Source organism: Apteryx rowi, unplaced genomic scaffold (assembly GCF_003343035.1).
Source record: "Apteryx rowi isolate R43461 unplaced genomic scaffold, aptRow1 scaffold_3, whole genome shotgun sequence".
Classification (NCBI taxonomy): Eukaryota; Metazoa; Chordata; class Aves; order Apterygiformes; family Apterygidae; genus Apteryx; species Apteryx rowi.
In genome coordinates this window covers 9,518,512-9,543,924 of record NW_020449418.1, presented here as the reverse complement: position 1 = coordinate 9,543,924, position 25,413 = coordinate 9,518,512, and the positions used below count along the sequence as shown (strand labels likewise).

The 25,413-nt window shown below is 40.3% G+C and overlaps 1 protein-coding gene across 2 annotated transcripts; it reads right to left on the bottom strand.

Moving 5' to 3' along the window:
- Positions 1-947: 947 nt before the first annotated feature.
- On the bottom strand, positions 948-22,160 carry RIPK1 (receptor interacting serine/threonine kinase 1). Of its 2 annotated transcripts, XM_026069845.1 has the most exons (11): positions 21,953-22,160; positions 20,057-20,210; positions 19,424-19,561; positions 16,774-17,002; positions 15,799-15,948; positions 14,491-14,567; positions 10,125-10,215; positions 7,270-7,836; positions 5,493-5,573; positions 3,771-3,923; positions 948-3,011 (listed from the first exon to the last, which is right to left on the bottom strand). In XM_026069845.1, exons 1-11 carry the CDS (start codon positions 22,102-22,104, stop codon positions 2,716-2,718), a joined length of 2,088 nt encoding a protein of 695 aa, XP_025925630.1. In that variant the 5' UTR covers positions 22,105-22,160; the 3' UTR covers positions 948-2,715. The 2 variants fall into 2 exon arrangements, with proteins under 2 accessions (XP_025925630.1, XP_025925631.1); XM_026069846.1 differs by lacking the exon at positions 5,493-5,573.
- Between the last annotated feature and the right edge of the window lie 3,253 nt (positions 22,161-25,413).

Here is a 25,413-nt window from a genome sequence, read left to right as displayed (position 1 = left end):
GGGTGCAAACTCACAGTGGACACACTGTGTCACAGATGACTCTCGACTGTCCACGCACACCCAGTTCTGATCATAACGTCCCCTTTGTCTTCTTCCCAGTGGCTGCAGTAAGGGTAGAGCGTGAGACCGGTACTGCCCCCAAGGAGCCCTTTTGTGGTGAGGAACAAATGAGCACCACCTGAGTAACTCCTGCCACATGCTGCAAGGAGCACTTTCTGCAGAAGCTGCTGAGATCAGGCTGAGGAAGGGATGGGAGGAAAAGAAAAGGCCTGGAGGGCACAAGAATCCAGGGAAAAAAGCCCTCCTAGGCACCAGGGAGTTCTGATGCAGCCATTTGTACTAGGTGCGCTTTCTTTCTATTCCTGTCTTGAAAAACATCATAAAATATTCTTGTTCATAAGCAGACAAATTCAACCACTGTGTATATTCTCCTAGGAGAGACCATGAGAAAGAGATTTGCTGAGTGTTTTGGCCCTGGCTTGCCACTCATCTTAGGTCAAAATCTCTGTACAGTTGCTGCCTTACCGCCACTTACGTCCATGAGGCTGGTAACTTGACAGTCTGATGGGAAATCACTATTCTATCTCCTCTTTGCTTCTTTCTTTTCCCCCAAAGGATAGCTGATCCGCACCTATAATAAATCTTTCCTCCTTGCCCCCATTATTTTCTTGCATTTGTGATCTGCCATGACAGGTCATTTTTCAAAGATCAATTCCACTGTGGATTTCTTGGGGTGAAATGGGGAACCCCGTAAGCTAGTATAAGCTGGTCCCTCTGCCATACTCAAAGTTCTGTAGATTTTAAGGCCAGATAAGGGCACTGGCTCATTTCATCAAACCTCCTGTACACCACCAGCTTTTCCAGTTCACCCAGTTAACCTTGTACTGAGACCTACAGCCTTGCCTTTGACTGAATCAGTCCACTACTAGAGAATGATGTCTGTTACGTTTCTCTTGTAGCGAGGAGTTAACAGGAAATTTGGGACATTTCTAAGTCAAAGCCGTAAGACAACACAATAGCTTCTGAGGAACGCAAAATACAAATGTCACTGTGGCAAATACCGAAACACCCCAGGTTCAACAGAAAGAGGAAGTATGGGTTTAAGCATGCATTAACAATATATAAACACTCCAGTACCTGAGGGAGATGACACTCCCTTCACACTAATTTCTGCTGAAATCTCCAATTCTGCATCGTCATTTCTATCATTGTCTTAGCAGCTAAGTAGCTTTAAAGCTAACCCAAATTTGCTGGTATTTGTGATGATCCCACTTTCATTCTGCTTTTAATAAAATGGTGGCTGCTCTATCAAACAGCAGAAATCCATTCAGACTACACTGTTATGAAACTGTTAGCTTTTTGACATCAACCAGAAGTTAATGAACACTTACTGCTTGTTCTAGAGCTAAAAGAAYGGCCCAAAAGATCTGCTGGCATTATTTATCAGTTTGCCTGAAGTAAGAGGTGCTGTCCTTTATAGGCACAGCTTGGCATAATGATTTTTTGGGCATAAAAACTTACAGCACAAGAATTCTTCCTTTGCAGAATCTGCACACTAAAATTACGTCAATACTTGTAAATTAAGCAGTGGAAGGAACACTCCCAGGCATTGGGACGTGATCACCTATGCTACAGTGTTCCCCAGCACAACTGTGGCACTGTGAAACAGCCCTCAGTCAAGTAATTCCTGAGCATGCCACAATGTTTTGGAGCTTAAAAGAATTTGCTCTCCGGGAAGCAGGGTGCTGCATTCCAGTTAATTTAGTGCCCAGGAGCGTTCTCAGGCTCATTTAATTTACTAGTGTAAATGCAGCCTAAGGGTTTCAGCAATTTTTAAGTTCCTAGCCCCACTGTGAGTAGGATATGGAACAAAACACTTCCCCTCCTTCCCAAAGGTTATATATTCCCAAGTTTTCACTAGGGATTGCATAGTGATTGAATTTCCTTTTCACCATTTCATAAAGCAGACCAGAGATTTATCATGCCAAATCTTCTCTAACAAGCAATGTCAAAACTAACGCAAGATTAATGGAACAGTATCCTGTGAAAGAAAAGTATTTTTGTTAATTATGCCCCTGCTTCTTTAGCCAAAAATCATTTTTGCTTTTATTCATACTAACATTCTGCATAGTTCTAGACCTTTCTATTTAATAAGCACCATAAAAAGTTTTAAAAATAATAACCTATCCACCTAGAGCAAACTGGGCTAGTATTCTTTTAAGTATTGACACTTAGACAAAATTAAGAGTTAATTTTGCTTTCTGCCCAAGGCTTTCAAACAGTGAGCCAGTCTTTGACATATTCTTATGGGTATGTTAGCTTTGCTGAAATGACAGCCTTTTGTTTCAGAACTGAACCGAACAAGGGTACCAGCATGTTTCAAGACAGAAGTCTAAAAATGTTGTATAAAAGAAATAGACATTCTCCTTGAATCGATATTATTATGTCACTGTGGAATTGTGTTGTTGTTGTCATCCTAGTACAATCATTTTAATCAACAGGAAAATGTTTATTTTCTTTTATCCCTTGGAAGACCTAATTATCTTGACATAAATATTTTGAGTTACTGGAGGTCTTCGCTGAAAACTGCTTGGCAGAAAAATCTCTTCCAAAAAGGAAGAGTCCATGCAAAACAGGGAAGCTCCAGAAAGTCTGTTCAGAATTACTTCCTATGGAAAGTCTTCAGGAAAAAATACCCTCCTTTTCCAGCAGTTCTCAGTCTACCTGCTCCCCATTCATTTGCATCAGACTAGTAAGGAGATCCAGTCTTTGGCAGCCAAAGAGGGCTTTGGCAAGTTTTCCAACTGTGGCACCTTTGGAGCCTTCCCTCATTACCCACTTAAGCAGCATTTGGTAAACTTTTTCTTTCAGTCCATCTCGTTCATAGTCATGATCGATTTCATCAATCTCTGGATCACAAAAGCCCAGTTTACGAGCACAGCGTTTCCACTGTTTAGCCAACTTTTCTCTCACTAGATTCAGATGCTTCTCAGAGAGGACAGTATTATTGTCTGCAAAAAGAAAAAAATGTAAGAAAATAGCATTGTTTAAGATTCCTTCTACTCCCCTCACTATCTCTGTTTTTCTTCCCAAAATATGTATTGGTAATAATGGGAGGCAGAATATTCAGGATACAATCAAAAGCGGGCTTCATGGAGGCAGCGTTACCAAATACCTGCAGAACAAGGCACTCACTATCAGGACACATGTATTCACAAATCAGGTGCTGACCTTACTTTTTGATCTGAGACTACCACAGTTTGTCATTTAAACATCTGCAAAATTGAGGAGCTCCTTATAAAGCTTGACTGATGTCTCTATGATGCCTTTTGTGCTCTTGGACACTATTAATCTGTTTACCTAGAAATACACAGGGATAATTGAACCCAATCCTGATCAATGAAAATATATTAAATTTCAAAATCTTCCAATTTCTACCAAACTGAAATATTAAAACTACAGGTCAGGTGAGGGCCACCAATCCGGACCCTGCTTCTATTGATTTTACTGTCGTTATTGCTCTGGTTCTTGATGCCTATACATCCATACTTGCATTTGGTGTCCCATATGACATCATGAAACTACTGGGCAAATGAGGTCCCCAGTTAGTATTATAGAACAGTATTAGCACAAACTATTACTTGCTTTATTCAGGGTTGAGTATTATGAGGGAGAAAGCTGTTCTGCTTTCACACATTCCACAATAAATGATTCTCAGAGGTACACTATAACAGCAGAATACTCCAAAAATAGGGAGATATGTCTCTTACCAAATATACCCATTGCTTCATAATATGAATAAGATGTTTCTGCGACGACAGGAGAAGTGCTTACATGCTGATTCTGCTCTTCAATCTTCATGTGATTGAAGGATCCAATTTGAATTCCAGTACTGTTACTTATGTTGTATTTGATAGAATCTTCTGTATAAGGGAAATCAACACAAATTTATCAACAACTGCATATGGTTCCAAATATCAAGTAACATGTGGAAGGTAAAGAGGAAGGTTCTGTTAATAACAGAAGTGATTAAATGCTTTTCTTGCATTTGAAGTAGAAAAGTCCAGGTTTATGCTTATGATTTCAAAGTTCTATGAGACTAGAGAAAATCTTTTTTGGTTGCTCCTAAGTTTTTCATACTCCATGATCTACTATGATGTCTTGCTGGCATTGCTTTCTTTCACAATGTATCTCATTCCTGCTATATAGAAATATAGTGCTCAGTTTTATCTATATGCCCAGTAAATCAAGTCTTTGTTTCAACAACCTTTTTGAAGATTTTTTTGCCCACTCTGCTTTTTTGGTTCCAAAAACAAGGCTAGAACGTTTTCTAAGATACCTCATGAAATACACCTGCATATTTATTTGAGGGCCTGTATCCTCAGCGCAATAGAAGTCAACATGTACGTGCAACAATGGGTGAACAAATGCACAGCTAAATTGTGTGCATGTCCAGAAGCTTGCATCTGTAGTCCACTTGCAGATGACTACCTAATCTGGTGTCTTTTGCTTGCAGTTGTCCAGTTTGCACACACTGAATGAAATTAAATGACTAGAATTTGTCCTGTTAGGTGACATCAGTTTTTTATTCTCTTGATAATGTTTGCCCTACTCTACTTGCATAATTGTCTGTTAAAAGTTCTAACGCTAGTCTAAATGGCAAATATCACAACACATATCTAAATTTGAAGTACAGACACTTCAAACGATAGACCTCATTCTGTATTTAGTCACCCAAAAGAATGGTTAGATGCCCTTGTTATGCATTCCTAAGCTTGTACACCTGGCTTGCCTGTCACCGCTGAGTCATCACCCAGAAACTGTAAAGGGCATATTGTCAAGAGCACAGAAATCTGCCGTTGCAAGTTTTCTTCGCTTACATTTACAACTGTGAGTACAAACTGGACAATGAAGCCTTGAAAGGGTTAATGAAAGAGTTCAGGGTGGCCCAAGCAACGCAGCTTGACAGGAGCATATCTTAACACCTCCCAGAGGAAAGGGCAGAACTTCAGGGGTTTCAGGCAGCTGAACTGTGGAGATCTGTGCCTCAAGGAAGGCTGATCAGCATGAAGCCTGCAGARAGAAGTTTGTATTACAAATCCAGAGCAAGAGATGGCCCTTAGGACGGATGTTGCAGATGCAGGTGTGGTTCAGGAGCTGGGTTTAGTCACCACAGCTTAACAGTTCTTCTAAGAAAGTGAGAGGGTCTGAGTTCCAGGAGATAGGACAATGCCTTCATTTTTTTTTAAAAAGCTACCTTATGTCAGAGAGGATAAACTTCTTGATCTATCAAATACATATTCAGTTGTGAATACAGGTCCTGCTAGAGATAGAAATTAAATCTAGATACTGGTATTGCTAAGTTCTGCTATGGTTAGAGATACTAAGCATTCACATCAAGTATTTCAAGGTCCTGAAGATATTTGCTTTCCTGCTCAACATGCAATGCATGTCCGGTTGGCTACCAGGACAGATAAGGCTACAGCACTTGCCTGTGTTTATTCTGGGTAACAGAGGTGCATTAGGATGATATGTAAAAGTTCCCCTCGTGAAAGAATTGGAATCCTTGTTACCTAAACAAAGAGAAAAAACCAAAAATGCTGGCAGCATTATGGAATAAAAAAAGCAAACATACTTAAAAGTGATTGCAATATTTGTAATAGTATGAGTATATACTTTCTGCTACTATACACAAAAAGACAGGAAGCTTTTTAATTAACAGGACTTTATCTCCTTGAATAACTTTAATTAAAGTAACTACCATCACCATGGTTTGCTCAGTGACTAACTGTAAGGTTACTGTAAGGTAAGGTGGCCCAGGGAGGAGGATGGTGTTCCTCGTGGGCACGTGAATAGCTGGCTAGTAGATGGCTGCACAGGATTAGAGCATAGTTACAGACTGAGGTGCTCCATATCAAGTATTCATATTTGAAAATTCCAAACCAAGAAGGCTCCAGAAAGGCTGCTTCTGCTTCCAGCTGAGAGTCATTGTGGTTTATCCTAGCACATTAGTTGTGACTTGCTATAGCTAAGAAATGGGACACCACTGCACCTTCTGTTGGGGACAGTTATATCTGGCAGAGATGTAACTTTCTCCCCGGGTAGTAATTTCTTAATATGCCTCCAGATGAGCTCTGGCAATTCATGCTGGGGCAATAAGAGTGACTAGCTTACTAGGTACAGCAAGTCAATGCAAGAGCTACTGTGCAGGTCTTCTGAATCTCAGACTGACATCTGTACTATTGCGTGCTGCCTCCCTGTAATAACTTCCTTCTTTTTTTTTTTTATCAAAGGATTTTATTTTATTAGTGATGTTCTAATCCTTTCCTCCTGACATGACAGCTCTCAGATTCATGTCAGTAAGTAAACTCATGTAAAAAACTAATCACAGCCCCTGCATACATAATTTAACAGAATGGCATCTTTGTGGCATTATGCCTGCTAAGAAGCCAGGTATTCTTGATCTCCTTGTGAGAAGCTCTGGAAAGGAATGCCACACTAAAAATATCCAGTATCTAGTAGAAGCAGACTAACATATCTCATACTACATCAAGTTCCTAAAAGGTACATCATAAATGCCTCTGGTTAGTGACCATTTATTTTTACTTTTTGCTAAACTTCCAGTATTCTCTTCTTGCTGTACTTCCATACCTTTCTGTTCCATAGTTCACTAGCAAATACTGAGAGAAGCTCCCCAATAGCACTGAACAGAGCTCTCTAGAGAAACCAATTATGAGCCTTAGCTCCCTGTTGGCCCCCTGAACTCAAGAATCTCCTACTTTGCTACAGATTAAGCTAAAAACATCTACTTTCTTCAGGGCTGCAAATGTATGAGTAAATTTTGGTTTCTGCACATACGTGGTGTGAATGTCACATTCTGCGAGTCAGAAGTACTTTTTTGCTTTCCTAGCACGACTGGTAACAGCTCTTGGTTTTGGTGCTCTCACCATAGCTGCTGCAGCTGTTGTATGCTATTATTAAGTTGGTAGCTAAAGAGTTAGGCATTGGATGTGATGCTCCTCTATTATACAGGTGTTTTAGCAATGACTCATTTGAAGTTAATGGCCCAAGATCAGCGAAAGCAGGTATAAGGAAATCAGAAACAGAGCACTTTAGTGACCTGAAGTGACATTAAATAAACAAAGAGAACTTGACAAATAGATAAGCCCTTGCTGTATCAGAGATCAGTGTTAGCAATAAGCAGGTTTCATTTTTAAGAGAACAAGTGTGTTTTCAGACACAGAAGGTTTGGGGGAGGAAGAGTCTTACCTGTATCTGTGTCTGCATTCTTTGGATGCCAATTTACAGTGCTCTGTGACTTCATGTTTGAGCCAGATTCAGGCACAGGAGGTTTATTTAGGCTAAATGAAGTGGCTGAACATGATCCATAGTGATCCTCTATGTTTCCTGCTAGGAAACTGTTAGGGTTTGGCCCATAAAAATTATCTAAATTTCCCCATGTTGGTGTTGTTGGAACTGGTTGTGGCTGAAAATAAGGATTAGTGTTTGAGCCTGTGTTTTCAGCTCTTGGATAGAGTTCACTCCTTTGTGGAGTAGGAGATGGCTTTGCAAATGGATCATAGGAAACTCTTCGTCTCCTTTCCTCCTCTCTCATTTCAGGGGTGTATACTACAGGGGGAATTTCTGATTTATCCATCCGGTTGCCAAATACATGGTAGTTGTATTCATGCTGAAGTTTTCTTTCCAGATTCTCAGCGGACGTAAATGAGGTCTCACAGCTCTCTACAGGCTGGTTCCCAGAGGAGGCAGCAAACAGGGCTTCGTTCACCTGGCTGGTCATGGGATCCTGAGAGCTGTGTAGAGAATTAGGCTGATCTGAAAGGGAGGAAAATTAAATATTTGAAATGTATCCTAATGCAAATATATAACATGTTGCAATGACAGTGGAATCAACTAATCTATTCTTAATATTATGGTAATTTATAAAATGTGAAAATATAACATCACTTCCAGCATAAGCTGTGTTTTATTTTATAATGCCTTTATAGGGAAGGATTACAGTCTTACATTTACAAAGCACAGGCTAGTTCAAGCTATCACTGTCAAAATCTCATTCACTCCAGTGGTGTCAGAATTCACTGCATACTCCAGTTATATTGATGTCAAGTTCTCAACCACTGAAACAAAAAGTTTCTGGAGGCATATGCCTGGTCTGATTTACTATTGAGCCTCTATTGGCATTACCTGGAGTTTAATGAGTGCAAAATTGGAGTGCAACACAATGGTGAATAGCACCCACTGTAATAGGTGTTACTTCATACAGCATAAAAAACTTGTCATTAAAGTCATGTTTTCAAATAATTATGCAAAATATCACTTCTGGGTAGTTCATAAGGTCTGATTAATCCCTTTTATTTTGTCTAGTTTGTTCTTCAGAGTCTCAAAGAATATGTTTTCACAAGTAACGTCTGCCAGATAAAATGGAGTTTGAGCCACCTAAATCTTTCAAACTAACTCTCAGAATCAAAGAAAGCTCCACTTCAATCCTGAACTGGATTGTTTTGAGTTCTGACCTAAATCATGCTGCAGCATTTCAGGACTAAAAAAGAATGTAAAAATCTGCTTGCTACTACCTTTTTTTGTTTTTTTAAGTGCATGACTGAAGAGGCTTTCTTAAAGAGTTCTGAAAGCTTCAAAACTGTCTAGAAAATCCTGTGCATTGCCAAAAGCAAGGGATGCTCACAAACCACTGTAAAAGCGGCATAAAGTTTATGTGTTTCTAATTAGCTCAGATAATGCCAGTGAACTGTTTATCTTCAAATTACATGATTTCAGTCCAGATTAGGCAGGACCAAAACTATTTCCTTTTGATGGCTGCGTACTAGTACACCTTCAGTTTGATTTGCTCTATTTCTACTGTTACCACTGCTAGAGGGAGAGTGGGAGGAATAAGTTAATACAGAAACAACCTCATGAAAACTAGCAGCTATTAGCAATTTAGCATTATCATAACGGCATCCATTCTCCAGAGTAAGCTTGAGATATATGAGCAGGTCCTCTGGGATATCTTTCACTACTACTATCTGAGTAATGCCCATTGACTGGAGAAAAAATTGACTTTGATTGACAGGCTGATAAGATAGCATCTTTCTGCAGCACAGATTCACAATAAAACCTTTCACATTTGAAGCCCAAGAGCATCTGTAATCTGCTGCTGTCATATTTGACAGGTCTGCTAAGGAATATACTATACTCATTTAAAAACGTAGTGGTGGGGCTGCCCTACTAATCCATCAGTTCTGAAGAATAGTTATTGGAAGCCTAGCTTTAGAGAAGATTTAACAGTTGCATGTTACAGTTTAACATCATTCTCTTAGTACTATCTTTAAAATGGTGTGAGCAAACTTAGCAGCATTTTACTTTTACTGAATTTTCTAATGCTGCCTGTAAGTCAGTGCTGCAAATAAGATCCTATACCCTTTGTCACTAAGAAACTTTGGTGAAAGAATTCCTGATATGCYACCACAAAACTTTAACTACATCATGACATATTAATGAGACAGCTCTGTAAAACTGTGAAACATGCAACTCAAGCAAGCCTTGATAGAAAATATGACAAAAGGAGAGAAGACTCATCTATTAGTATTCCTCAGACAGATTCAATAGAGAGCAAGCTCATAAACAAAGCAGTGCTTTCTAATCCTGTGTCCTAGCTGTATTCAGAACATTTGTATAAAAGGTTGGAGTGGGAAAAAGTAAAGTCTTCATGGAACTGAAGCCTGCAGAAAACGCAAAAGTTTGTTGGCATGACTAAAGTAAAGGGAAGAAAGATCAAGTATGAAAAGTAATTATCAAAGTGACCATTGAAAAATCAAATGTAAAAGGGAATTTTCTGCATGGGGGATGAAAGCAGAAGAACGTAAAATAAAAGAGCTTCAAACTGTAGATGCTGGAAGTTTTGAAACAGTGAATATGACTTTTGGGAGTCTAGGAACAAATTCAGTCTTTTCATTGAATACAATTCTCTCTGAAGTCCTGAATAATTACATTGGTTCATAAACACTTAATGGTAAAATTCCTCATAAATTCTACATGTTCACAACTTTATCTTAAGTGGAATATATGGCATAATGATGTGCTAGTAAGCAACTTGGAACACTTACCTACTTGACCATTACTGCTATCTTCTGCTACAGCATCTATTTGAAGGGATTGCATCCTGTTCAGCAGTTCATTTGATGCAGGCCACATTTTCTGCACATAAGAAAGAACAAATGATCAAGTTATAGGTGAAGGTTTAACCAGAGGGAGTATCTTTGTGGTAGGAAACAGCACGTCTTTTCAGTGAAGTGACCTGAGTGAACAACTCCATCCTCTCTCAGAGAGCACAGCCTGGCAGAAAAGACCCACTGCTTTGCTGCAGATGGAAAAAAACTGTTTTCAATGAAAGGAGGAAGGACGGCAATACAACYGCAGTATATGATCTTCTGAGTTGGCCAAATGATACCCTTACTCACATGAGCATGAATTTGCTCCCAGTGTAGTGTTTTTGGATGGAAAGGATTAGTCTGTCTTTTGCTTAATAGCCAGACTCTTCTGCAAGCAATCCTAGTGAGAGAAGGCTGCTGATATAAAGGTAGCAAATATGTACCTATTTTGTGGATCTGTATGTAGTAAGTATACCCATCTACAGGGATGAGGGGAGGGGGCAGTTTTACATTCAGGTATAGCTAAACTGACTTTTACATAGATTATCAGGAGTTTAGAGCAATTCTTCAGAAAGATGCAGTACAATTTCCCCTCTGTAAACCCTGATCTTCACTTCACTAGAGTGAAGGCAAATTCCATTTCTATTCTACTGTTTTGATGTCCTCATTATTCATTGTAAAAACAAACAAACAAAMAAAAAACAAAAAACCCCCCTCAAATTCATCAATGACCTGGATGAAGGGACAGAGTGCACCCTCAGCAAGTTTACTGATGATACAAAACTGGGAGGAGTGGCTGATGCACCAGAGGGCTGTGCTGCTGTTCAGAGGGACCTTGACAGGCTGGAGAGCTGGGCGGAGAGGAACCTCATGAAGTTCAATAAAGCAAAGTGCAGGGTCCTACACCTAGGGAGTAATAAACCCAGGCACCAGTACAGGTTGGGGGCTGACTTGCTGGAAAGCAGATCTGCAGAAAAGGACCTGGGAGTCCTGGTGGACAACAAGTAGACCATGAGCCAGCAATGTGCCCTTGCGGCCAAGAAGGCCAATGGTATCCTGGGGTGCATCAGGAAGAGTGTTGCCAGCAGGTCAAGGGAGGTGATTCTCCCCCTCTACTCAGCCCTGGTGAGGCCACATCTGGAGTGCTGCGTCCAGTTCTGGGCTCCCCAATACAAGAGAGACATGGCACTACTGGAGTGAGTCCAGCAAAGGGCTACTCAGATGATTAAGGAACTAGAGCATCTCTCATATGAAGAAAAGCCAAGAGAGCCAGGATTGTTTAGTCTGAAGAAGAAAAGACTGAGGGGGGATCTTATCAATGGGTATAAATATCTGAAGGGAGGGTGTCAACAGGATGGGACCAGACACTTCAGTGGTGCCCATGATAGGATGAGAGGCAACAGGCACAAACTGAAACACAGGAAGTTCCGTCTGGACACAAGAAAAACTTTTTTACTGTGAGGGTGACTGAGCACTGGAACAGTTTGTCCAGAGAGGTCACTGAGTCTTCATCCTTGGGAGATATTCAAAAGCCATCTGGTCAAGGTCCTGGGCAACCTGCTCTAGGTGACCCTCCTTGAGAAGGTGTTTAGACTAGATGATCTGTAGAAGTCCCTTCAAACCTCAACTGTTCTGTGATTCTGGGATCCTTTATTAATATAATCCTTACATACACTGGAATAATAATTAATACTATACTGGAACTCAAATTTTTACTCGCAAAAATGATTTCTCAATTTCTCTTTGTGCTTCTTGCTTATAAAATAACTTTTTAGAAGTTATTGCTTCTTTTTTTAAAAAAAAATTAAACCCAGGAAGTACTTTCATAGATTAAAAATCAACAACCACTCATCTCTTCCCACAAATACACTCTCTTCCCAAAGGAAAAGATGAAGTTCTAAAGCTCATTACAACCTTAGGTCCTTAGATTTTATTTGAGTAACTGAATAGTGACACATTTCATAATTAGTTAGGAGGCTTTCAGTTAGGAGGCTGTGGACTCTGTCTCCATGATTGCAAGCAAAATAAATGGCTATGCCCAAACCCTCTAACACATGAACCTACCAAAGGTGAGCTAGTAGTTCACCACACTGTCTTATCTGGATGCTGTGTTCACATTCTGTGCCMCGATATGAATAGAGGCTCTCCTTACTGAGAAAGTAATAGATTTGTAGTCCGTTTTCTAAGTAGTCATTTGGTCCCTACGATTGAGGAGGAGTATTTGCAAAGAGCTAATGCATCCAGTGTAACTGGTCTCAATCCTGATCCCGATTTGAGGCTGCTATCATAAAACAGACATTCATACTTCACATCATGTTTGGCCAAATGAGTCCAGTAAATCTATTATTTGTTTCATCATCTTAATTTTGCAAAACTTTACTGTCTTGCTAAACAGCCACTGGTGCTTCATAAATATTACATGTTTTCCAAAACAGAAACTTTCATTTCCACAGTTGCAGACTTGATGACAGAAGGAAGCACTTTAAAGAAAACCGTAATAGAATTGTTTCACAAAGGAAGGTGGGTTTTTTTCTTAATTAAAATAACTGGGTGTCTACTCTTTGGAGCCTCACACTACTGCAAAGATTAAGCCCCTAATGTCAGGAGTTCTCGTTGCTAGCTGTCAGCACTACTAAGTGAGTAAATTGATAAAATCTGTAATAAAAAGGTTCCATAACCAGCCAAAACCATTATTCAACAAGTACTCTGATCATTATTTTCTGTCAGAAAATCATTCTTTTTACCATAATTTGTAAACCTACATCCAGAGAGAGCAGGGGGACTAACTTAAACACTCAGGAAAAATACCTGTCTTCAAATTTCCCTTTTTTTTTTTTTTTTTTTATTACTGTTGTGTAGCTTCATGGTCTCAACCCGCTGGGACTCACTAAGATGCTGTTGAACATCAGACAAACTTACATGTATTTAAAAAAAAAATAACATGAATTTATAGGATTTTTCACACTTACTCTAAATCAGATGTTGCCACTTCTGAATCTCTGAGAACAAACATTTTATTCCATGAGTGAGACTTATTGGACCTGTTAGGAGCTTTTGCAGGGTCTTGTATCACAGAATCGCGAGTCATTCAGGCTGGAAGGGACCTCAGCAGCTCTCTAGTCCAATCTCCTGCTCAAAGCAGGGTCAGCTATGGGATCAGACCAGGTTGCTCAGGGCTTTGCCCAGTCAGGTCTTGAAAACCTTCAAGGACGGAGACTGCGCAACCTCCCTGGGCAACCTGGTCCACTGCTTGACTGTCCTTGTGGAGAAAGTTTTTCCCCTTATTTCTAGTCCGAACCTTTCTTATTTTAATTTATGCCCTCTCTCTCTCATCCACCCACTATGCATGGCTTCTCTCAATAAACTCCTTTCAGGTTCTTGGGGGGCTGCTGTTAGGTTCCCCTGAAGCCATCTCATCTCTGAGACCCAGTTTCTCAGCCTCTCCTCACAGGCAAGTGCTCCAGCCCCCTGAAAATCTTGGGGGCCTCTGCTGAACTCGCTCCAGGTGGTCAACGTCTTCCTTGTATTAGGGGCCCAAAATCAAACACAGCATTCAGCTGAGGACTAACGAGTGCTGAGCAGAGGGGGATAATCGCTTCCCTCAACCTGCTGACTGTGCTGCTGTCGCTATGGCCTGGGATGCTTTTGCCTGGCTGCCAGGGCGCACTGCTGGATCATGCCCAGCTTGCAACCACCACCCCAGCGCCTTCCCAGCAGCACTGCTCCCCGGCTGGCAGCCCCTAGCCCGTACTGCTGTCAGGGGGGTTTTCCTCTCCAGGTGCAGGCTGCTGCATTTGTTCTTTCTGAATTTCATAAGGTTCCTATCAACCCATTCCTCCAGCCTGCAGCTGGCAGCCCTGCCCTTGAGCGTATTGACTGGTTCCCCAATTTGGTGTCATTTGCAAGCATGACGACAGTGCACTCCACCTCCCCCAGGTCATCGATAAAGGTGTCAACTAGGGCAGGTCCCAGCATAGACTCCTGCACTACATCAGTTATTACTGGCCTCCAGGTAAAGCAGAACCCATTGATCACTGTCTTTGGAGCCCCATCATCCAGCTAGTTTTTAACCCATCCAGACTGTAACATCCTAACTTGGATGCAAGAATATTGAGAGCCAGTGTCAAAAGCTCGCTAAAGTTTAGGTAAAAGATATCCACTACTCACCCTCATCCACAAATCCAGGCATTTTATCCCAGAAGGCAATCAGGTTGGTCAGGCATGATTAGTGTCAGAGTGGCAGAATCTGGCCATATATGGGGGGATAGGGGGAGGAGATGCGGGGAAACAGACATCTTAAAGAACTTAGGAAGTTACTCACTTTTATCTTTTTCAGATCATCTTCAACATTTTTTTCTAATTTTTGATAGTAAAATGGCTTATATTTTTTACAAATTTCTGCAAAAAGAAGAGAGCTAGGTGAAAATGGTTTTCAATGGAAAATACAAGCAATTATACTGTTTAACAATTTTGATGGATAAGGATTGACAAAGAATTGTAAGAAGTCAGAAACAGCAGTACACACACACACACACACGTATATTACACCTATGCTTGGAACCTGTGTTCACATGGCTGGTTTAGCCTTAATACAGTAACAAGAACAAGATGATTTCTAGGGATTTTTTTGTTATTGTTCTTGTTGTATCGCTTTTCAAGGTAAAAGTGCTCAGTTTATGATCTGTGGCTCATAGCCCCTTCCATTGACTTGACTGGCCAAAAAGATTGGGTACTACTGTTTTAAGAAACTAGATACATTCAATTGCATTTAGTTGTTTGATAAACAACGTCATATCTTTACTAAAAATGGAATTTTTATTGAAAGAATTTACAAACATGGTAAATATCAGTATTTTGCAGATGGAAAAATCAGACACTGAAACCTACTGCAAAGCATAAACTTAATCCATTAGCAGTATATTATGCAGATGAAATACGTAAGTAGTAGATAGGTTTCTCCTGGTATAATTTCCTATCAACATTTAAGTATGTGCCTGCTGCATATTAAGTTCTTGGTGCCCCTATCTAAATCAAAAACTCCATTTCCTGTCACATGTAGTTTTTTCTTTTTTGTCACTACGCATTGAGGCAGAGAGAAAAGACAGGAAGAAGAGATCAAGAATACTGGCTTATATTGCTGAACGCTCTTTGTTTCCTTTCCAGACCATTCAATCTAGTGTTAAGACTTTTATTGACTTCAATTGCTTTGAGATCTGACCATAAAATTAGCTAGTCTAAGGCTGTTGCATTGCTTATGAAAGGCTAAACTGGGATAGCTTTTGAAGCAAGTTCTACGGGATATTTTCTCAGTTATACCTAAGATGTACTAAGTCCCCTCACATTAGCCTTTCTGTAAAAGTTAGAGGGAAGATTATACTACACTGAAGATGTATCATCAGCAGGTATAGTGTCTCAGCTCTATCCAGGCAACAGAATTCCTCAAATCTTTAAATAATCGACCAAATACCATTTTTTAGTCAGAGTACTGGGAGTAGACTACACTGGGAATGTAAGTGGATGGTTTTCTTTTAAAGAAAAGAATTGTATTTTAAGAGGAAAACACTCAAGTTTGTTTTGCTATTACTGACTACTGATGGACATGTAGAAAAAATAATCTCTAATGACTTACCTGCAAAGGTTGGCCGTTTCTCTGGCTCTTGCTCCCAGCATTGTTTCATTAAGTCAATAATTTCCTTTGGACATTTTGCAATAATCTCTTTTATGTCTGGTCTGTTTCCATTAATGATGCCAAAGCAAATCTGAGCTTCATTTATACCATCTGAAAAATAAAATTGCATATCAGACCCTGATCATAGGTTTTGTTATCCCAAAAAGTTGCCTCTTTATAAGTAAAAGACATAGTGAATTAGCTTCCCTGGTCTTTGTGGATATGGTAAATGAAGATTTCGAAGAAAGATGTCGGAGCTGCATCTACGAATCTTTCACATCAAAACATTCACTCAGTGAATCTGAATCCAGAGTAAGGAAAGGTGACAGATCTGGATCTCTAGAACATGAATCTCTGCACTGGGTAAGAACACAGAGATGGCCACATGGACAACTACTAGCCATTTAGTTAGTAAAAATCATTCAAAATGATAAGCAYATGTTGCTACTCTGGAATTCCAAGCTCTGCTTCTATTGTTCTGTGTGATCACATTAGCATATTTTGAGAAATTCGCACCACACAGCCAAGAAGCAATAGCTGAATGCATGTATGGTCCTGGTAAAAACAAAAATAAATGTTTTAACTAGCCCACATTAGGAAATAGCATACATTAAGGCTGCCACTCTGGCATGGCCAAGTTTTGTCTAACTTCTGCCACTGAGTACAGGTTTATGTCCACACTACGTGGATGTGAATAGATTATGTGTTCAAACTTGGGCTCATGCCTGCATTTCAAATACAATGCAGAAGTCCTTGTCTACACTTAAAAGTCAGAAATGATGAAACTATGCCTCTTACTGGCCATCAGCTGCTGAACAGGAGCTTTTCTTTGGCATGGACAAGTTAATCTATTAATATTTATTTTATAACTTTAAATTACAAATGTTAAGCATTTAATATTAATTTTGGGATGCAGGCTTTTTGCAGCTGACTTACGTTCATACGGCTCTTTGTCAGCAAAAATTGCCCACATCACTATGCCAAAGCTGTAAACGTCTGACTTCTCCACAGGTTTTACGTTAAGAGAGCTTAAGTGCTCTGGGGCCATATAGAAAAGAGTCCCAGCATTGGTCTGGGAAGTGCTCTTGATTTGCTTCTGTCGGATAGTTTCTTCTTTGGTCAGCCGACTCCAGTTCTTAAAGGAGGCAACACCAAGATCTGCAATCTGAGAAACAAGACACATCTTATCTACTGCTGCAATGAATAGGAGATAAACAAGTATTTCATACATTTATAATGAATAGCTGATAATAATTTATCTAAAAGTGACACCAGGGCAAAAATGCAACTACAAGAAAGGAAATTAAACAATTTGCCATTGTATCATTTATTTTTTGCCTAACTCAAATAACACTGCCAAATGAGAACCATTAGTCTGAACCTTCATTAGAAACTTAACCCCACTGGAAGCAACATCACAATGCAAACAAAACAAAAGTTTGTTTTTGCTCATGTTGACAATCATTTTCAAGACCTGCTTTAAGTGCCTTTTGCTGAAGGCAGAACAGAAGATCCATACAGGAAGAAGCCATGATTCAAATTTAGAAGTAATCTATAAGATGATAATGTCCCTCTCCCCCCACTCCCTTTCCAATTTCATTCCTTTTAACTAGACTTCCTTAGACCTTCCTACAGAAGGGGGGCAGAAGAGGATCTAGGCTGGTGTGATGTGTGCTGAAGAGACATGAAAAAGCATACAAGTTAATGGAGTAACTTATGGAATGGAGTAAGTTAAAGCAGGGATATCTGGATATCATGGGCTTGACAAGGTGACTTTACTGAATCATTACAAGTGTAGTTTTACAGCAACTAGACTAATGGGTGATGCTGAAGGAGGTAATCCTTCCCTCCCTTCCCCATGGCCTCCTGCCACGTGCTCCCTCTGCTTCTCCTGTTCCAGCACTGACACTTTTCGGACACTGAGAAGACCTGGTACAAGTAGCTTGCTGAACCAAGCGCTACCCAACTGAAGGGTAGCACTGCCAAAAAGGTAGACTGTAATCTACTGCTTTGGCTTCCTAAATTATACAAGGGTGGAGTGGTGGTCAGATTAGCACCAGTGCTAACGCCAGGGAACAGGAGGTCAACAGGACAGACAAAATGGAAAAAAAAAAAAAGAAAAAAAAAAAGGCCTGCCTCTCTTGGCCACAGGATGCTTTTAAATCGAGTTAGTTGTGTAACCCAATCTTACCTCAAATACACGTGGGGTGACACCCTGCCTTACTTCTTAGTCATTTTTCTTGTACATCTCTCTTGTTGTCTCTAACTACCCTATTGTTCCTTCAGAGTTTCTGAAGCTTTGGGCCAAGCTTAAAAGTGATGTGCTCAGTAGAAGAGGAAAACTTAAGCTACAACCTGCTGAGGAAGCAGCAGTCCAAGTTCACATCTGCAAGTGAGAGGATGCCTGATAGGATAGAGGAAGACTTGACAGAAACCTTTGACGACTTGCAGTTTCCTAGAACAACTGGTTCCCTTTATAAATGTYAGCAATGCTAGACACATTCAAGCAGGCAGATCATCCAACAGCTATCTTAAGTGATACTTATCAAGCTGCTCAAGGAAGTCCAATTTGTTTCTGAATTTGATCCTGGGTTCCAGCTCAGTCTGTCATACAGTACAATGATAGGCTAGTTTGGTTCTGTGCATGTAAGCAAGCTGAAAACTAAGAAAAAGTCCAGTTTACATTTTAAGTGGATAAAGAGCTTTTTTTCAAAAAGTAATACAGCTTATATCTCTTATCTACAAGATGCTCATACAGCGCTATGATCCGTTATTATCTTAGCCTTGTCAAATCATTTGTCACCAATTTGTGTGTGAGAAATATCAAATGACAGAGCTCTCTTCACAGGAATTTATTCAGTAGTTTCATACTGTAACAGGGGTGTCTATTTCAGCAACTCACCTTGACCAGAGACAGGACATTTGATGAGGACTGCTGCAAATTCTACTCAGGTTTATTCAGCAGTAGGCTCTACATGTATGAGTCTTGATCCAAAAGCCCGCTGAAGTTAATAGAAGGGCTTTGGAACAGGCTTATAAATCATTCTTTGAAGGAGTCTCCTGCTGCTTTTTTGTAGCTGCTGGCTGTCATTTAATAATGAGGACTAAGGGAAAAAGAGAGAGACAAAAGAAGAAAAGATAATAGGCAAAAGAAAGAAAGAAAAAAGAAAATGAAGAAGGTAAAGGCAGGAGGAGAAATTACAGCAATACAGGACAAAAGACATGATCCATAAGACATTTTATGTTGGTTCAATCAGTGTGTGTTAAGGTTTGTTTTTTCTTTTTAGCTGTTTTATTATTTACAGTTCATTAATTCTCAACAGCTTTATTCATTCTGTTTTAATACTCCTAGTGATTTTTTTTTCACAGATGGGGGAAGAAAGGAAGACAGAGAAGCATTTGCAAATCTCAGGCTCAAAGGCTGTATAGGTTGCCATGCTCCAATGGTCCACTGCTAACACTGCCTTAGCAACAGCTTGCTGGACTACAGGAGTTCATCTGTGAATCAGGAACACTAACCAATGTAGCTGAACTGGGCTCTTTAACCCAGACCAGCAGCTTTCTTCATTTACATTCTAAAAAGTACCTTAATGTGGAAGTCTGTGTCCACAAGGATGTTTTCTGGTTTTAGGTCTTTATGTACTAAGCCTTGCTCATGTAGATAAAGCATTCCTTCTGTGATCTCCAGCACAAAACGCCCTTTCACTGATAAAGGCATGGAGAGCTAAAATAAAGAACAAAAAATACTGTCCATTAAAACAAAGTGCTGCTATAACCACTACAACTATTAAATAACAGTCTTTAAGATAGCTTCTTTCTCTCTCAGTCCCACGTAGTACCTCTGCTCGAGCCAGGGTAATAAAAAAGAACAAAGGTCCTTCTTGGATCTAAATTCTTACATCAAAATAAATCCAGAGCCACTCCACATTTACATGAGTGTTCTTATATCACAAATTCTCCAAATCTCTCCACAAATACACTCTGTAACTCTGAACTATATAACTGTGGTCTGCTCCACTGTGTTGAACATGACAGCCATAGCCAGTCCACTGTCTCTAGAGAAAGCAGGGCTGCCACTGGCCCTTTAAAAGAGATAAGGGGGCAGAGATTAAAGGCTCCATCCCTTGGAGACTGGAGTAACACGCTGTCTCCTTCAAACATCTTATCAACCCTAAGTAGCATAAGTATTCTATAATTAATGAATCAGTTTACTGCTCACTTTCTGTAGAGCTTTCATCAAGTTTCCCCGGTCCACATACTCCATTACAAGTGAGTAGTTTCCATCTTCCAAAATTATACCTAGTAGTTTTACCACACGGTCATGCTGCAGTTTGCGCATGATCCTGCCTTCTTCAAGGAGGGAAGCATTATATCTGCAAAACAGAAATTATACCGAATATAGGTGTCAGGCTAGAAAGAACAGAGGAAGGAAAATGCTGTTGATTCATAATGAAAATAATTGTAAAAAATGTCAACATCTTTAGAGCCACTGTAAGATGAACCAGACCTTCAGATGGTTTTGAACTGGTACAGCTTTGTTTATTTCAGGTTATATTTTCTGAGTCTCTTCTCAGACGCCTTGTACCAAGGATTCCCACAGACTGTCTGCGCAGTCTGATGTTAAGGCCTGCTTTTCAGAAGCTGTGTAAGCACACACTTCATAAGCGTGCTGCTGGTTCTGTACGTCTAAATCCCTGAACTGGGGTGGGATAAGGGGCAGCGAGGGCTGAAAGTGCTGTTGGAAGAGCAGGATCAAGACAAACTCTACTTTTAGACATACTAAGTCTTGTACAGGAAAGTACAAAGGTCTCTTTCCTGAAGGGCTGGTATTCACGTTCACTTTCGAAATGGATTCATTACAGGGTGATCCACCCATTACACTGGGTATCGATAACCTGTGCTAAGGAGTACTGGTTGAGGATGAATTCAAAGCCTAACTGGTCACCTGGGCCTCAGTACAACTCATTAATTCTCACAACTGCAAAGCTCAGAGCCCACTAAGGGTGTTAAAATAGGGCTGTAGGCTTTCTTTTAAATGGAAGAAGGGGTGGTATTCTGATTACCACTATTGCTCTAGTCGCAGTGCAAGAGGAAGCAGTAAAATCTCGACTATGTTGCTTACTAATGCTTTCCTGCCCTGTGACTTAAAATGAAACTGCTTTCTCCCACTGCGGCACTAGAGAAGATGGTAGTTGTTTTATTTGCGCTAGGCTCAGTGAGGAGTTTGCTTAAGACTTTTGGTTCAAAGCTTTAAGGAATAACAAACTTAAGAGCTGGGGTAGTGAGACAGTAAAAAAACAAAAACAACCAAAAAAAAAAATCTGGCAGGCTTGAGGAGAGAAAATGTCCATTTTAAATGCTTTTTGCCCCAAAGCAACAGTGCAGTCTGTGGACTACCAGAATCTCTTAATTCATTTTCTATTGTTCAAATTAAAACTCAGTTGATATCATCTGTATTTCATAATCCAAACTAGAAGAATGTTAGTCTTCATCTCTCTTTAATGGATGACTTATGGGAGAGTTTTAGGATTGTTAGGGCTGTGAGGTAGTAGAGCCAGAACATGACCTGAATCCATTGAAACAAACAGCTAATTCAATCCTTGAGTTAAATGAGCGGGCTTGGATCACACTCCTTGTACTCAAGGGAGTAAGGATTATATTCTTCGTATTACAGATGTGGGGTCTGAGTTCTCCTAATGGCTTATTTATGTTTAGTTCCTACTGGACGTTTGCAGTTGCACAATTGTATTGCAAATTAATCTGCAAGTTTAAAAACGTCATGTACCTGCTGAGTTCCTGCATCTCCTTATGCCTTCAAGAGCTCCCTCAGTTCTTAAAAATCCACACCAACTGTTCACATTACAAAAGAAAACAAACTTCACCGTAAGAATGAAGTAAAACTCTACAAAAGTTGACTTGTGAGGAAAAAAAAAAGAAAACTTGCAGGACAGTTGCTAATACTATATTAGAGTATTTTCCCCATATACAGTATTTCCTTGATCCAGAGATTTTAAATGGTAACACTTTATTAAGATTTATCTCCACTGAATTTAAAGGATTCTTTAGTCTGCCTTAAGGACATAAATCAGAACTAAGATTCTTTTCTGTAACTTACTCTGTGCGCTGGGGTCCTGTATACACTGTTTTTAATACCACGTATCCATGTTTCTTGTGAAAGCATAAAGAAATTGTTCCAAATCCTCCAGCATCTAATTGTTGCTTTTCAAGCAAGTCCTGGGTGTTCATGTGGATATCTTCCAGTGACATGTTTGCAGTCTTCGTGGCTTAGTGATTAAAACAAAATAAAATACCCTAGATGTCCTGGATCTGTAATATAAAGGAGAAAAAGAAAGTGTCATTACCCAGCATCTAGCTGTTCCACTAAATGAATGTCTATGCAAGGAGTGGGGCACAAGTTTATATTCTTGTGACTCTCAAAAACTAGATAGGTGACAAAGGGCCTTTAAAACTGAAGATTCTGTGGATCTCATAAGATCAGACCTAAAGATCACAATGAATGATTTATCTTGTCGATCCATTAGAGTTATGTTAAGCCAATACAAAACCATTTATTTATCTGCGGATCTCAAAGTGCTGTTAATAATTAGTTCTTATCCTTCTGATATACAGTAGATCAGCACTGTTTTTACACTCTATACATGCAAAAACTGAAAAACAGAAAAGTCAAGGGCCATGTTTCCAAGGGTATATGATACCWATTGATTCTGATAGGTATCTCATGATGTTTTCTAAAGTGCCTGAGCACGGACCTGCCAGGTGCCTAGATGCTTATAAAACTCTTTAAGCTCCATTTTAGGCATCTTTGCAAATCCAGCTTTAAAGAGTTTGCTTGAAGCTAAAGAAAGTGTTGCTGGAGGACAAAGGAAAGAGCCCAGTTTTTATGAAAAACGTATTTTCCCAGTTGCCTGAATTTAAGGGAAAGAATGCTGGGAAGGACTGTGGTGGGGATATAAGGCAGCTTCCCCCTCAAAAAGAGGAACAAAGAAAAGGTGATGGTTTGCAGTAAATGCTGCTAAATGCACCAAAAGACCGAGGGCTTGGGGAAGCCTATGAAATGGGTAGACAGGTAAAGACCAGAATAATTTTAAGCTCTTGAAAAAACCGTGGTGCTCTCTTGCCCAATGTGTCTCTCATGAGGTAAAATCTTAAAAGAAGGCTAGGCAGCCTGCACCTTCTGCACACATTAGCAGGCTGAGCTGCTAGTACRGGTACAAACTACAAGCTCTGTCTCATCTTCACTGAACTTTCACCTTAAGCACTTTACGTCAGGTAAGGAAAATATTTTCTGAGAAAAGAAAGTCCAAGAAACCATAAAAGGGTTGTTCAGTTTCTACTCCTTTGGGGTGACTATGACTCAGACATACAGAGCTGGGAAGAAGGCACCATTTCAAAGTGTCACTATCAGCAACAGTAGATTAGCTCACTCAGGTAACTAAGACCTCTGAATAGTGTAGAAAAGGGATTCTCAAATCTTTCAGACCAGCAAGCTACTGCTAAGTCTTGTGAGCTACTGCGCACCTACATCATCAAATTTCTAACTGAAAAGACTGTTTAATACAGAGCTCAAAGGCTCAAGTCCAAGCCAAGCTTACTGCTTTCTATTAAGATACATGATGATACAAATCTGTCCTTAGTAGCTATCATACATCATTACATACATTATGTATCTGTGATACATAACGAGTATAATGAGTGAACAGGAATTTTGAAGTTCAGTTCAGTCTAACCTCACACAAGCTAAGCATACTTAYAGGGGTTAGTTTGTATTCTATAAGGTCCCCCTTCACCAGTACACTTGGTTGATCATTAACCAAATTACTTTTTAACATGTTGTTCTGAACACCTTTATTAAGGTTGGTTTACTTTTAACAAGTGCCAACACGTACTATAAAAATTCTGAATACTGGTCGCTAGAAGAGAGGGAGGTTTGCCCAGTAATATGTTTGGGTTTTCTTTAGAGAGGGATAAGAGTGTAATATGTGGGTTTGTGGTTTTTCTCTTTTTAACATCATGGGTTATGCTCCCTCCTCTGCCCCCCAAAGGGCTCAAACTCCCAAGATTATGACCTGATCATTAGGTCATTTAGGCCTGATCATCATTCCAAAGTAATTTGCTCTGTTTTAACAATTTGTTATTGATCTAATGTATATCTCGGGTAGCTTGCACAGTTAAGGGGGACTGCTGAGGGTATTAGCACAAAAAAAAAGATTATATAGTAATAATGGCTGCCCTGGTGATCTAGCTACACTAGCAATGCAAAATCTCTTGAGTGTTAATACAAGATGTTCTAATACAAGATAGTATCAGAAAAAGTGGACAAGTTTGCAGGCACTAAAACTCTTGGCCACTTCAAGGTATCAATTAGGAATAGAAGAGAATAACAAACAGAGGAAATGAAACCTGTAGCACTAATATGGGTGAAATCCTGCACACTTGGGGAAGATGTTTCAAAAGATGTCAGTGCATCACAGCTATATCACTGAAACTCTGATGACCCAGTCAGTCTAAACCTTTCTCTTCAACTGCTGCACTTTTTGGCTCAGGAATGAACTTTTCTTTTGGAACCACAAAGAAAATATTTGCGTCAGATCAACAGCAACTTACAGCTGGGATTCTACAGGAATACAAGGAGGGACCAAGATAAGGGAAGCAAAGATGGCAATTAAAAGGTGCTGAGATTCTTTGGTAGAACCAAAATATAGCAGAGGAAGGCAGAAACAGGAAAGAATAGGGACTGTGCAGAGGTTTGCACCAGTATATTTTGTAACAATTGGTTCCAACTTAGAAGTGCTCACAAAAATTTGTGTTCTTGTGTGAGAATTAAAGTAGGCTATTTCAGTAGAGGCATTTTATGAGGCATCTTACACTGGTATGACCGTGTGTCAGAGGAAGGCACTAGCTGCTACCAAATAGCAGTTCTACCAGAAATATGCCCTCAAACTAATTTTCCATCACCCGGATCCCATCAGCACCGACTGCAGAAAAACACTCGAGCAAAATGCTGCTTCTAGATCTTGCTCTGAGGCAGATTGTGGTTTTACAAATTATTTCCTAGTTCAAAAATACAGCTTTAGCAATCTCTTCTTAGTTCGAAAAGTCTTAAAGAGCCTCTCTGGAACGAGGTGGCTGTAACCCAGCGCCGTTCAGGGAACCACCACGAACCAGAGCCCAGTTCCGCGAGGTGCTGAGCTCCACGGCCGAGGTGCCGCCGCACTGACGGGCAGGGGGAAACGAAGTGCCTGACTCCAGGACAGGCCTCTGCCTCAGACGGAGCTTCAGTCCAAGCACCCAAAATCGCAGCCGAAACACGGAACAAACGTCCTGGGAGGCGAGCACGAAATAACCGTGTGGCTTTAACAGGAGGCACAATGCTGAGAAACCCCAACAGGCGCCTTCTCGAGCCTAGTTCCTTGTCGGCCAGCTTGACATCTCCTCCTCCTCCTCGCGGCTTCCTGTAAGCCAGCCCGGCTAAGGCCTCCCTTCGCACGCACCGCTTCCCCCACGGGACGCTTCCCCGGGGCTTTCCCCGCCGCACATTTCCCCCGGCTCCGCTCT

Coding starts and splice junctions, on each gene's coding strand:
- RIPK1 (XM_026069845.1), bottom strand. CDS start 22,104: ATGTCACTGGAAGATATCCACATGAACACCCAGGACTTGCTTGAAAAG. Junction 17,003..19,423: donor ACACAGACTTCCACATTAAG/GTACTTTTTAGA, acceptor CTTGTTTCTCAG/ATTGCAGATCTTGGTGTTGC. Junction 5,574..7,269: donor GAATGCAGACACAGATACAG/GTAAGACTCTTC, acceptor CTCTTTGTTTAG/GTAACAAGGATTCCAATTCT.